Below are 14,895 nucleotides of genomic sequence, written 5' to 3'. Positions count from 1 at the left end.
GTTATTTTCATAGGCTAAAAACAGTCCATCCGAGTAACTCTGTATTTTCCATAACCTTCCATAAACTTTTTACAGGATGATTTTAAGAGTTAGATACATATAAAATGGAGTATACAATTTTTCTGCCTGCTGCAAACAGCTGACCAATTAATGGTATTAACATGTGTTTTTGCAAAGCATCTGGGTTACTATCTAAGGTCTTTCCATAGCACTGATCACCTCAATAGCTACAATTGATTAGCCGCTTAAGAGAGAACAGTTTCAAACACTGACCTCATGCCTCAGAACAGAATCAATCCATAACAAATCCCTACAAGAGAAACGCATCACAAACCAGGAAGCTTCAGAGTCAGCCAGCCCTGCAGAATGTCAAGGCAATTGGAAGCGAGCTTCTTTGGCTGCTCTGAATTCCCAAGATGCATTGATTAAAGTTTTACCAAAACAAGTGGTTAATGGGATCTCCTCCGAAATGCAAAATGCCGGAGTTGGAGACCCCTCCAGACCTGTCTGCTGTCCGTACAAATTCCCCATTTCCAATTCACTGCATTGTATGCAGCATATTTCATACAAAAACCGTCCCCAATTTCAAGGGCTTTTTTTTTCCCCTCCTCTGAGCTGCTATTCTGCCAATTGCTCTAAAGCCTGCTGCTCTAATGCTGTCACACTAATACCTCCAAGCACCAGGGTGCAGACAACACAACAGAAAACAAATCTGTTACCTTCCTCCCTGCCCTCCCCCCTGCACTTTCCCCTCCTGCAGACAATCTGGATTAGGCTAAACTGGAAGGGTTCAGACTCCGGGAGCAGGGGGAGCAGCTCCGACTCTACACAATCTCTGCAGGAAACCAGACTAATGCACTTAACTTCACTAACTCAGGGGCCAGGCCCTTCGTATTAAAAATTTTTACATGAGTGGGAAACTGCAATGTGGATTGTCCCACAACTGGCTTCCAACTGCCATCAAAGAGTTAAAACTCTTGAGGATTCTTTGCCACTCCTGTTCATTGCTCAGAAAGGCCCTTTCGGAAGAGACTAACATCAGGACACCCGGCTCTGCCGACATAAATTTCCTGCATCCAACTTTTTTTTTTTTTGTTTAATCCATAAAACGGCTTTAAAGCTTTAAATCAATATCTCCCCACCCCTTGCGAGCTGCATTCAGAGAGGAACTATTCACACTGGGAGCTTTCAAAATTAAGCTAACCCCGCAGATCCATGCCAAACTTAAATCACAGCCACGTTTAAAATTGGATCACCAGCACAGCCTGCATCTTAGATCTGAATGCAGACTGAGTGGGGAAAAATACAGCTGACAACATTACTATGCTAAAAAATATGGACCCCAGAGTCTGGATTTTCCCAGAGGCACATGCTAATGAGACTTGCTTCGTAAGCAGAATTCAGCCGATTGGTCTGTGCTAATTTCGTCCCCTCAAATGGGGCAGACTAGCAATCATTATGTGGGGGCGGGGGGTATTCACCTGGTGGGGGGTATTCACCGGAGGAAGTTCTAGCAGAGGCAAGTCTGTTGTGTGGTGAGAAGGTGGCAGAAAGCTCCAGGGTCGGGCAGCGTTGCCAAGCTGCCTTTTCAGAGGAGCCCATTCCCCCCAGCACTCACTGGAGAGCCAGGCCCTCAAATGCATCCCCCTGACCCCACACCTGGCAGAAACCCCAAGGGAAAGGGAAGAGAGAACCAATCAGCAAAGCTCCTGGGGCTGCCAAGGCCCAACTGAAAAAGGGAAAACCCTCAGGCAACTGCTGTTTGGGGGGAAGGTGGAACCTCGGGGGAATCTGATCCCGAGGCTGTCCAGGGGAGCACACAGCTAACACTCTCACAACTCCTGGCACACCTATTCTCCACCCACACCCTGCCCTCATACACGTGAGCGAGCAGGTGCACGAGGAACTGAGAGCTATTACCCCTCAGTGAGGAGGATACACCAGCATTTAACCTTACCCATGGCCCATACATAGCCGCCTTTCACGCCCTTTTATCGGCGCACAAGAACCCGACGCACCCTGCTGTGCACCACACAAGCACTCGTGAGATCAAGGCCTTACTGTTTGCAAAGTCCTTAACAGATCCCTGGTGGGGGGCAAGAGAGAAGGTCGACGTATTATTATTTAATAAGAGCATTTTATTCCATTCCATCTGCAGGATCAGTTTCTTTGTCTGGACCTTCACTGCACAAGCCAAGGTTCAAACTTAACTCCTGTGGGATCTAAGATGGATGTCCTGGGCAAAAAGACGTGTTTGGACTCAAATAAGCAGCTTTAGCGCTAACAATAGGGTGCTGAAAACAAAAATATCCCAAATGCTAGAGAAAATCCAAACTGTTTAAGCATCCAAACCTGACATTTCTAACACCACCTGAAATGGGTATTTTCCTTTCCGTTTCAAAGCCTTATTTTCCAATCAGATTACATGCAGGATAAATACCATTATACACTGACAGCAGGCATTGCACAAGAAAATTGAGGATAAAGGTAAATGCAAAGATTTACAGATACTTATCTCAGCATCTGCGCAAAGTATTAGCTTTGAATTTGGTGTTCAAACGCAGTGTCAATCACTCAAACCCAGGGAAACTGCAAATTTGCTTAGCTGGGTTGAGCCTGAGAGGGGCAAAATGGAGCCAGGTTTTTAGGGAATGGAAAAGAGCAACTGGCTATGAAGAGAGGGCAACAGCTTGCGTGAAATGCTGACCTGATCCAAGCTAGCAAGACACAAACACAGTCGAGCGATTATCAGCCAGGGCTGGATGTCTCCCAGAGAACATACTGCACCACAGAAGATCTGATTCTAGCCCCAGCTGCAGTGTGCTGCTACCTTCTGCGAAGAAAGCGTTCGAATGGGGAGGTAAGCCAATCGCAGGTGCTAGGAACAAGGAGGAGACGCTTGTAGGCTTCTAAAGATTCACAAGTAATTCCTAGAGGGCCTGACCCTACCCCTACTCACACGAGTAATCCTTCCGTTCAGGACTCTGTGTAATTTCCCACGTGCACTCACTCGTATAGGCCCTCAGCATGGGGTGCAGGATCGGGTCCACGGTGAATAACTACCTTTGAAAGAAAAGGCTCTGCTACAAATATAAGTAATTTGGGGCCCAACCCTGCTCTCATTAAAATCAGTGAGTGGTGAGTTAAGCAAGCACAAGGCCAAGCTCTTTGTGAATATCTGTTTGGAGCAATTCTGACCTCAAGCTCCTCATCACAAATAGATACCAGCATGCTTGCTGGTTTGTTTTCAAATTGTAAACCTCGATTTGACTGACTCGGTCTTCCTACCTCACAGCAACCGGACCCACTGTGTCCAACACAGCACATCGCTCACAACAACCCACGGCTGTAACAGTTCATTAGACTGAAGCAGCTCCATAGAAATTCAAAACGTGTATCTTGATGAAACTGCTCCAGATGCTCCTCAGCACCAGGATCTTCCTGCGCTGCATACACTCCCCACCAGGACCTCTTCAGTCAATGCTGGTACCAAGGTCTGGGACCCAAAGCTGATCCTAATGACAAGCCAGGCGGTACAATCTCTAACTGCAAGCCTCACACGTTAACCAGAGATCAACCAAAGAAAAAGGCAAAGCCAGGACTTGGAATCTTATCTGGTCACTGCAGAAACCCAGTGAAGAAGATCAAGTTTCCCTCATTCCAGCAAATAAAGAAACACTCAGAAATATCACTGGCATGTTAAAACAACTTTGGGTTTCTGCTTTGCAGCCAAATGTCACTCCACGACTGTGAAACAGATTTTTTAGCCATTAGTGGAACATTAGAAGTTCAGTGAATCTGAAGTTTATTATTTCCATGATTCAGTTTATATTCTTTTCTGGATTTATACTGCTTGGCTGAGCTATTTCAGCTATAAATCAAGCCATTTACTAAGTTGGTTAACACGCCGTGGCACAGGACTGGCACATTTGTGCAAGCTGGCTGCAGAACGAGAGGATTTAAGGAATTGCCAGAAACATTAAACCCAGTTATTTAAAATCCATTTTAAAAAAAAATGGATAAGCCTGTGGTGATCATCTGATGTACAGAACAGGCCAAACTCAAGTAGTTGTGCTGCTACTCAGTATTACATACATTTGTGGGGGTGGTTTTTAGATAGAGCAGGGGTGGGACTAGATGACCTCCTGAGGTCCCTTCCAACCCTGATATTCTATGATTCTATGATAACGTGAGGTCTAGCAGGTTGGGGCATATCCTCCTCAAGGCAGTAGCATTCCTTGGGACATCTAATACCAGAAGAGACAAAGCAATAGAGTGTAAGCTCGAGGCAGCCGTCCTGTCCTGGCAATGGAACAGGGTAGGTATGATCCAGGTCTTTTCCATCTCTAACTTCTACTCATGGGCTTCATAATGTTGAGTTTATGCCATTGTCTTGGCAAGAGATCGGACATTTCTGTCCATGCTATTGCCCTTTCTTCCATTTAAGAAGCAACCCAGAGAGCAGGCTGCGGGGATTGCTGTGCAGCAGCTGAGATTTAAAGCAGTTTGATATAGAACGACACAGAAGAGAGGTTCGTTCTCCTACCTGAAAACTGGATTTCTGCTAAAATCTCCTCCCAGCGTGCGGCTAAAAGGTTCCTGCTTCTCCCCTGAGCTAGTTACATAATGGACGTGTCTAGCTTTTGGCACCCATTCGAACAGCCCATTCCTCATGGTCATGGGCTGGCATTTCCCTGATAACAGAACTATTAAGTTTGTGCTACTTTGTTCCACAATTCAGGTGCAATTATCCGGCTCCGTACTTCTGTTTCCCCCCCTTCTTCGGGGCCCTGTAAGTAGTAAACATGGGCTTTCAGGTGGGCTGGTTTAATAACCGAAACAGTTAAAACAATCCTGAGGGTCCCAAAACAAGGTTCATCACCACACAACAGTCCATAACTAGCACTGGTGTCTTCTCTCTCAGCTTCTCTCTTTCTCTGCCCCAGTCTGATCTCACAGCCCGTCCTCCCAGCTCTTCCGAGCTGGAGCTCAGCTGCCTGGCTTTGGCCTCTAGGCCCCAAACTCCATCCAGGTTTTCCCACAGAAGCCTCCTGGGCTCATTTCTCACAGCTCCCTTGAGACAAGAACTTCCCTGCAGGAGCCCTTCACACTCCCTGCTGTCTCTCTACAGTTTTCTATGCTTCCCCTCTCATTGCAGTCTCCAACTGCTCTTTGTAGGGCGATCTCCCTGATCCCCCAGGCATGACTCATTTGGTAATTAGGGGTGGCTAGTCTCAGCCCTCAAGAGGTGGGTCACCCTGTTCTAGGTGCTGTACATACCTAAAATGAAAGACAATCCCCTGCCCCCAAGGAGTTTCCAATCTACGTTGATCACCATCGGCTCACCAGTGCTTTGCACTGTACAAAAACGTCACTGGCGCGAGCCCCAGAGATCATACAGCCTGACCAGCAGCTAGGGTTTCCAGGCTGGGAGAGTCCTTTGCAAAAACAAAACACTTCTAGACTGGGAGAACTTGTGAAGAAATGCAATTAACCAGCGCTGCTTAACAGCAATCCTAGGCACCCCTAAGGATGGCAAGATCAGCTGAGACAAGCCGCCCCACTGAGGAATGCCATATCTACAGGGTGGCACATGGTAAAAGGTTGCTGCCTGGCAGGTCTCTAGCACCAAAGGACCAGGTGACTCAGCGAACGTGCCCGGACCCCCAAGGAGGAGAGGGACTCTTCCCAGCCTTTTAAGATTCTTTAATACAAGACTGTATCCACTTAGTCAGACCAGATCAAGCCGGTTACAGACCTTTCTTGGAACAGAGGATAAAAGGGGAATGGGGAATTGCATTTGTTCAACTCCTGAGTTGCAGGGAGACTGGAGTTTAGAACCTCAACTCCATCCGGGGAATATCAGGATTTCTCATTTTAGAGACGCAGACACCTTGAGCCCTGTGAAATTTACCTGGGGAGAGAGATGGGAACCGTTCTCTTGGGCCAAAAAATAACGAAGAGGAATTTACAAGGCAGGGCCTGCTTCCCTTCCCACTTGAACTATCCCCTGACAGAGGAGGGATCGGACTCTGCACACCTGATCCCTGGTCTCTCCTCTAAACACTAGGCCAATCTTGCCTCCGGTGGACGTGAACAGGCCCAAAGATACTTCAAAGGGCCTCACCAAGCAGCGTGGTCTAACTACTGGAGAGGGGGAGAAGGAGCAGCCCTCTATTAGACACTGGGGGAAATCGAGCAGAAACAGGCAACAAAGGCAAATTATACTCCCACTTATTGGCTAATTTGCTTTCTGCAGCTTGGTCTGCGACAGCACAGACACAGCTTCCTCCTCCTTCGCCCTGACAGGCAGGGTGACAACTGATAGCCATGCAGCATTTCCCCCACACGCTGCATCTTCAGTCTGATTCCTTCTGTTCAGGACAAAATCTGTTCACCCACCCCAGCTCCCTACTAAGGCAGAGATTCTTTCACTGAACTCTCGGCTTGGAAAGCTCAGCAGAGCAGGAGTCTGTTCTGTCTCAGCTGACCCACAGCAAGCACACGAGCTAGTGTCCAGGAATATAAATCTGCTCTTCTTGCTTGTTTCATGGTCAAGGGCACCCTGCAGGATATCCTGCGGTCTAAGCAGAAGCCACAACAATTTGGATTCTATTGGAGCACATAAAACTATTCTGTGGGTGCCTGGCTTTATTGGCTGCGTGTTATCTGGAAGTGGAAAGAACTTACGTTAGGAGATGAGAATACTTGTCATCAGACATTTTACTGCACACAAAATGTAAACTAGATTTTGTTGCTAAACAACATGCATAAAAATAAGAGCTTTATTTCCCCCAATGGATTTCCTTGTATCTATTTTTTTTCTTCTTCCCAGAAGTCAAAGTTTTGTGATATGAGAAACAGAAGGGGAAGCTCCTTCCATAGTTCCATCACACGATTTATGCAGCCTTATGTAGCACTTTGGGGCTTTGCATATATAAGTGAGTGATGGTGCCCTCTAGTGGCTGGGTGCACAGGGAGCATGGAACCTACACACCTAGCATCTAAAGGAGATCCCCTTCAGCTCAAATAAGAGAGGGCAGCAGTTTTGAAGCCAAAGAACCAGAGTTCAAGTCCCGGGATCCCAAGCAAAGATATTCTTTATAGAGTAACTGAGTCTCATCTGCAACGTGCTGACAGCTTACAGCTGAGTGCACCATTTATAACAGAACGTGACACAAAGTCATACTGATTTCAGGCATGCACTTAGATAATGCAGGGGCGTTCTGGGGCGGGCGGCTCAATTCGCTTGTTACGGTTACAATGCAATCAAATATTTAAAACCAACGTTTTGTCTCTGGTCTCGCCCTGCCATTCCAGCAGAAAAGCAATCGCGCATCACCACCGATACCAACCAAGCAGGGAGAATGTGTAGTGTAAACAGAGAGACGCTGCTGAATGGCAGAGTTTCGGTACTTGACATGCTACAATAGGATACGCTGTCTGCTTTTCTTGGAAATGAGAGGCCGATATTGTGAAGCAGTTAAATGCTAGACAACCAGGAGAGGCTATCGCGGTCCGTTGTCTGAAAAGCCAGCCTTTGTCTGCCCTCTCACAGAAACTTGGTAATGTGCGAGGGAGAGCAGTGGGTAAAGACTTGGATCTCTTTACTTATAATCATCCATGGTCTCATCACAAAGGGCTTGAATACATCTTTGATTGGTTATGTATTAGAGGAACTATCCCACAGCATGGGGCCAGCCATGTGCAGGAACAGGAATTCTATTCACCAGCCAGAGCTGAAATGCAAAATGTGGTAATTATTTCATCCAAACTGGTTTAAAGCTATTTCTGGTTCAATCCGACTTTTCTTCAAAGGAGAGATTGGAGGTTTTTTGGGGGGAGTTAGAGAGCCAGTGCCCATTCTGATGATCCTCAGCCCAGCTGTCTCCCACCCCACAGCCATCTGAGGTCTCAGAGCCGAGACTGACGGGGCGCAACCCTTGTTGTTCCAAACCTCGCTTGAGCATCTAAGCTCCTCAGTCCGCCTTGTTTGTTTGTGAGTCAGCCACTCCCGCCTGTAGCCAGCCGCGGCAGCGTGGGCATCAGAGCCGCTGCCCTTGTTCGCACGCAAGCGGCTTCCTTGTTGTTCTAATGAAACAAAGGACCGATGGCACATGGGCCTTGACAGGACTCCCTTTAATGAAGGTGATTGAAATTCAAGTGAATATTCATAAATTACCCCTGCTCTAATTTGTACAAAGCGACAGCCTGAAAACCAGTGATGACTGAAGAGGCCCCAAATAATTTTGTTTGATTACAATCTCCCTCACCTTCATTATCTTTTATGTCTATTTCAGCTCTGGACACTACATATTCATCTCCATTCTCCCTCGTCTCCCCTTCTGCTTGTGTTTCCCTCCCCCGCCTTTTATTGTAATTTCCCTCTTGCTTCTGTTGTGCATTCAAGGATTGGGTTTTTTGGAGTTCATTTTTTAAAAAAGGAGTGTGTTGTCTGGATAGAAAATTACATTTGCATGCTTGAGAGGGGCCTGAGGGGGTTCGCTATGGGTTTTGGCAAAGATCCTAGCTTTTGGGGAGGGGGGAGGGACGTTGATTTGATTTCCTCCTCTTCCCACCCCCTTCTCCCTTTTCTTTCCATATTATAAATGTCTGGCTGATTTTTCTTTTCTTTTTCTGCATGTGCAAACCACTTGAAGAACAATGGCACAGATTAGAGGCCTTCCTTAGGGCTGTTTATGAATGCAGTTGTGGAGTTCAGCAAAGCAGAAACATTACATACACTAATTGGACATTTAATTACTAATGAAGCTGGCAACTGAGTAATTTTTTTCTGAGGGTCTGAAGTAATTTGACAGTCCCTCCAAAAAGCTCTCTTAACTGCCCGTTTAATTACAGCTGGGCTCAGGTTTTCCTGCTCACACTGCAGCCTGCTGTCCTCTGACAAACGCTTTCACCTTTTAGTCATTAAAAAAAAAAAAAAGATTGGATCAGTTTTAACATCTAAAAAATTGCTGTGTTGGCCAGCTGGGCAGAAGGGAACTGCGTGGCCTTTTTGCTCTGAGTAACTGACGCCGAAGCAACGGCTCAGGATACTGTAGGTTTCAGGAAAACGAAGGCTTGTAGAGGTTTGAGAAGGAAGAAGCCTGGTAGGTCAGTCCGTCCACTGGCCACGGACCGGACTGTTCCTTGCTGGATCATTTTCCGCTCATAGTTTTTAAATGACCCAGGTATCAGGGTTTAAGTCCTTTCCCATAGGAGCCTGTTTCACAGACCAACGCATCTCACAGTCAGGGAGCCTACGTTTTCCCTGCCTTCCTGTCGCCATCTTCCCTGTCAATCTAAGTTTGAGTGAACTCCACCCCTGCTCTGCCTATCCACGCAAGGCCCCATGCACCACATAAGCAAAACTTTTCCATCCCCAGTGCTTAAAGCAATGCTCCTGAACGGACATTCAGGGACTACAGAAACATGGCCTGACTTCCAGAGGTGCTGAGCGCCTGCAGCTGCCATGGACTCCAATGGGTGTGTGGGCGCTCAGCACCTCTACAAGTGAGGCCATGTTTATTTAGAGGCTTGAGCTCCCAATCCTGGGACTGACCGCACGTGAGGAGCGCCACGTGACGGCAGTGAGGCTCCCTGCAGGCACAGCCGACCCACCCAGGCACTGTCAATTGCAGAATCGGGGCCTACCCATGGATTCTGGAAGCTAACTTCAAGCCACCTTGCTCAGACCCCCTGCACTGGGGTGAATTTCATCCACTGTGACGTGGACTGCTCTCTTTGGGTTAAAGGTGAACGACAAAGGTAAGCAAGCCCCGAGGTCTTCCAGCAAGTAGATCCTAGAGCATCTGTTGATCAGAAATCTTTTAACTATCAATGAATGTAGCGTAGCAAAATGACAGGGTTTAAGAGTATAAAGACAGCAGTTTACAAAAGTGGGGGGATGGAGGGGGATTTCTAGCTTTAATTATGGAAGTGCTGGCTATAGCAGGTCCATAGCAATAATTCTAAGCAAGTTAACCAATAATCTTTATTTATCCTCTCCTCCAGATTTGCCATCCCATCTTACTGTCTGGCTATCAGACTGTAGGCTCATCAGGGCAGGCGCTGTCTGATTTTGTGTACTGCAAAGCACAGTCAGCATTTACATGTAAGAGAAGAAATGCGTTTTTACTGCCCACTTCCGAGACATTGGTTGTGTTACCTTGCTTCAAAAACTATCACACACGGGTACATGTCTCCACAGATCACAGTGCCCGGAGCTTTTAGTAAGGCCTCGTTTTCATGCGAAAGTGGTGCCAATTTTAACTAAATCAGTTTAGAATTGTGATTTAGCCGGGGGATGCAGTGTCCGCAAGTGGCATGAAGCCACAGTGGAAATGGTGGTGCTGTCACCAAAACTATCCCAAAGACTGGATTGGTTAGCTCACCCTGTGGCAGCAGAGCTCCATGGCCCAAGCTGTCTGGATGAGGTCTGGGGGAGGGCTGAGGAGCAGCCGAACTGCAAGAAATGCAAGGAAGCTGAAATGCAACGGTGAGGCCTGCAAGTGTGCTGAGATCACAGCCGCTTGTGCTGGCTGATATTGTCTCATTGTTTCCTTGCACCTGTCTCCATCTGTTGTTTCTTGTCCTATATTTCGACTGCCAGTTCTTCGGGGCAGGGACTGTCTTTTTGTGCTGTGTCTGTACAGCGCCTAGCACAACGGGGCGCTGGCAAATACAAATACCAAGAGATCAGGCATTTCCAGCAACACCCCGTCACTTTCTCCGTTGTGCAGAGGGTTCAAAGAAGAACTATTTAACACTGAGCAAGATTTTTTTCCAGGCTTTCATTCACACAGCACAGCTGTAATTGCAGCTGATTTACTAAGTTATACCTTTAATGGGGTAAGTCTTTTAGATTTATTTTTTTTTAAAAAGACACAGACACACACACACGCCCCAACAACAGCACATATCAGTGTCGCAGTGCAAGGAGACTGGGGGGAAGAGCCATTTTTTAAAACGACAAACACCACTGCATATTGGGGGAGCAAATCCTTTTTTATTTCGAAGAGCACAGAGTGTTGGATAAGATAAGGCTGGTGGGGACAAATCAAAGTGTGTTAACTGGCCAGAGGTTCTTCTACAGAAGTGGTGGCCCATACTTGTCCATTGGCAGTTCAATGCAATGGGAACGAACGGGAATGGTGCCTTATAAACCAGAAAAAAGAATGAGGAGTACGTGTGGCACCTTAGAGACTAACACATTTATTTGAGCATAAGCTTTCGTGGGCTCAAATAAATGTGTTAGTCTCTAAGGTGCCACAAGTCCTCCTGTTCTTTTTGCGGATACAGACTAACACGGCTGCTATCCTGAAACCTGTCATCATAAACCAGAGACTCAGTTGCTCTTCTGCACACCAAGAAAGCCTATTGGTTCACCTCAGTGGTTCCAGCTTCCTGGAGAGCCTGGACATTCGGAACATCCCCTAATGGATCCTGACGCCCACAAGAGCACAGATCATATCCTTCAAATTCTGTTAACGTTGGATACATTTCAAACTATCCCAAAGCAATCTTGGGGAGTATGGAAACCAGGCTCAATGGAGATAGCTCCTTAAAGCTTTCTTTGCCCATCTCAGTCCCCTCAAACACCACAATATTGTGTATAACTCACACACGGGCTAAATACAAGGGCCAAGATTTTCAAAGGTGACTTGTGATTTCACGCGCCCAACGGAGACACTTCAAAAGGGGACTGTGCACCCCCAACTCTTAAAATCAGGCTCCTGTCCAGGGTCTCAAGAGGGGCAACCAAAATCTGTAGCCCCTGGAGAACAAGTTGGCCTCTCTTGGTGTCCTCTCTTGCTCTCTTCATTCTCTTTCCTTGTGGCTCTCTTCTCCAGACGACAGCAGCTGAGGTTGCAGGAGAACCTCAAAAGAGAAATCAAACAAAAGGGACACTGTGCAGCCCACTGAAATGAACCAAACGGACATCAGCATGCGTCTCCCTGAAAGGTTTATGCTCATGTCACATTTGCCCTCTTACTCACATGCTCAGGTTAGGCACCCACTAATGAAACTTTTGTCCGAGAAGAAATTGACAGGTATGGAAAATTCTCCTCCTATTTAAACACACGTCTATCAATCCTTTGGAAAGTAGCCAAAACATACGAAGAAAAATCCTATAGACCGATTTTTCCTTTTTCTTGGCACAGACGCTGGATCGGATGCCCATCCTGTACATATCTGCTGAAGTTTTTGGACTGTTCTTGTCCATGGACTGCTGTGGTTCAATGAGCTTCTCTCTTTGAGGGCTAATAACTCCTTTTAGGGTAGGTCTAGACGGCAAGTGAAGCTAGCTAGTCCAGGTAACAACAATAGCACAGATGCGGTGGCCCACAGAGGGGCCTGGGTATGTACTCTCCTTGCTAGCCCACACTGAAGCCTGTACGGCCACATCTACACTATTACCGTTCCCCGATTAAAGCTGATTAAAGCTGGCATGACTATGCCTACCTGTGCTACAATCATACTTCCGCTTGCGGTGTGGACATGACATACCCTCGGAGGACAGACCTCTCTGATCCCATGTCTGAACGACTGAGCCAGAGTACACTTTGGTGTCCCTACACAAAGATCGGAATCAGAGGGAGAAAAAAGAAATGAAACTTTCCTGAAAGGGTCTGGTTGTTTGTACATTTTCAGACACCCTACAGACATCAAACAGGCCTCTCTTCTTCACAATAAGGATCTGAGCAGTAAAGAAGGTAACACTTTCTTTAGTGGGTGGTGAACCGTCACTAACTTTAGGAGTGGACGCACCCAGCCCGATTACCACCACTTTGCCCTGGTGAAGCGTGCGGACATAAGGAATACCCTGATCCAACACCTGTCCCACTGAAGTCAGCCAGCAGGAGAAATGCTACCTCCTCCCACACAAAACAGCCAGGGTAAAGTGGCCTCTATTGGTTCAAGAAATTAGCTCATCAGAGCCTGCAACTCAAGAGTTTAAATCCCAGACGGATAACTAAAATAGCCGCCCCTCTTAAAAACTCCACGTGTAGACGGTGAAAGACAGCAAGAGGCTTTCAGTCCCAGAGCTGCAACTCACACCAGCTTGGCTTTTAAAAATCTTAATCTCAGCGTTGGGTCTGACAGGAGGAATGTCTACTCTAGGAAAAGGCAGGTGTTAGTAATGGGAGATTCGATTATTAGAAACATAGATAGCTGGGTTTGTGATGACCGGGAGAACCGTATGGTGACTTGCCTGCCTGGTGCGAAGGTTGCGGATCTCTCGAGGCATCTAGACAGACTTATGTGTAGTGCTGGGGAGGAGCCGGTGGTCGTGGTACATGTAGGTACCAATGACATAGGGAAGGGTAGGAGAGATGTCCTGGAAGCCAAATTTAGGCTGCTAGGGAAGAGACTGAAATCCAGGACCTCTATGGTGGCATTTTCAGAAATGCTCCCAGTTCCATGCGCAGGGCCAGGTAGGCAGGCAGAGCTTCAGAGTCTCAATATGTGAATGAGACGATGGTGTAGAGAGGAGGGGTTCACGTTCATTAGGAACTGGGGAAACTTCTGGGATGGGAGGAGCCTATACAGGAGAGATGGGCTCCACCTAAACCAAAGTGGAACCAGACTGCTGGCACTAAACATTAAAAAGGTTGTAGAGCAGTTTTTAAACTAGGAGATGGGGGAAAGCTGACCGCCGCAGAGGAGCGTGTGGATCGGACACAGACTTCTCTTAGGGGAGAGTCTGATGATAGAGAATCTCCAGGTTATAGTCAGGAGCAGAGGACAGAAGAATATAATGTAAGGGCCGGATCAGATGATAAACAGTCACATAAAAAAGAATCTGGCACATCAGAAAAAGGCAGGCTAATAAAAAGGGACAAGTTTTTAAAGTGCTTGTACACAAATGCCAGAAGTCTAAATAATAAGATGGATGAACTAGAGTGCCTTGTGATAAAGGAGGATATTGATATAATAGGCATCACAGAAACCTGGTGGACTGAGAGCAATCAAAGGGACACAATCATTCCGGGGTACAAAATATATCGGATGGACAGAACAGGTCATGCAGGGGGGGCACTATATGTGAAAGAAAGTGTAGATTCAAATGAAGTAAAAATCTTAAGCGAATCCACATGTTCCATAGAATCTCTATGGATAGAAATTTCATGCTCTAGTAAAAATATAACATTAGGGATCTATTATCGACCACCTGACCAGGACAGTAATAGTGATGATGAAATGCTAAGGGAAATTAGAGAGGCTATCAAAATTAAGAACACGATAATAGTGGGGGATTTCAATTATCCCCATATTGACTGGGAACATTTCACTTCAGGACGAAATGCAGGGATAAAATTTCTCGATACTTTAAATGACTGCTTCATGGAGCAGCTGGTACGGGAACCCACAAGGGGAGAGGCGACTCTAGATTTAATCCTGAGTGGAGCGCAGGAGCTGGTCCAAGAGGTAACTATAGCAGGACCGCTTGGAAATAGTGACCATAATACAATAGCATTCAACGTCCCTGTGGTGGGAAGAACATCTCAACTGCCCAACACTGTGGCCTTTAATATCAAAAGGGGGAAATATACAAAAATGAGGGGGTTAGTTAGACAAAAGTTAAAAGGTACAGTGACTAAAGTGAAATCCCTGCAAGTTGCATGGGCCCTTTTTAAAGACACCATAATAGAGGCCCAACTTCAATGTATACCCCAAATTAAGAAAAACAGTAAAAGAACTAAAAAAGAGCCACCGTGGCTTAACAATCATGTAAAAGAAGCAGTGAGAGATAAAAAGACTTCCTTTAAAAAGTGGAAGTCAAATCCTAGTGAGGCAAATAGAAAGGAGCACAAACACTGCCAACTTAAGTGCAAGAGTGTAATAAGAAAAGCCAAAGAGGAGTTTGAAGAACGACTAGCCAAAAACTCT

At 46.5% G+C, this 14,895-nt stretch overlaps 1 protein-coding gene across 4 annotated transcripts in view; it reads right to left on the bottom strand.

Moving 5' to 3' along the window:
- The window catches only part of ZSWIM5 (zinc finger SWIM-type containing 5), a 155,806-nt gene that overhangs the window by 93,915 nt on the left and 46,996 nt on the right, over nucleotides 1–14,895 (bottom strand). The window contains exon 1 of one of the 4 annotated variants that reach the window (XM_039483749.1): nucleotides 1,482–1,672. The exons of the other annotated variants lie outside the window; for them this stretch is intronic. Within the exon in view, the coding sequence (XP_039339683.1) occupies nucleotides 1,482–1,602 (121 nt within the window). The 5' untranslated portion in view covers nucleotides 1,603–1,672. Of the gene's footprint in view, nucleotides 1–1,481; nucleotides 1,673–14,895 lie in introns of those variants that run through there. 4 annotated transcript variants of the gene reach the window in all.

The sequence above is a fragment of the Mauremys reevesii genome, linkage group 8 (genome assembly GCF_016161935.1).
Source record: "Mauremys reevesii isolate NIE-2019 linkage group 8, ASM1616193v1, whole genome shotgun sequence".
NCBI classification, from domain to species: domain Eukaryota; kingdom Metazoa; phylum Chordata; order Testudines; family Geoemydidae; genus Mauremys; species Mauremys reevesii.
Note: the sequence above shows the minus strand (reverse complement) of the source record. Positions and strands in the feature narration are given on the sequence as shown.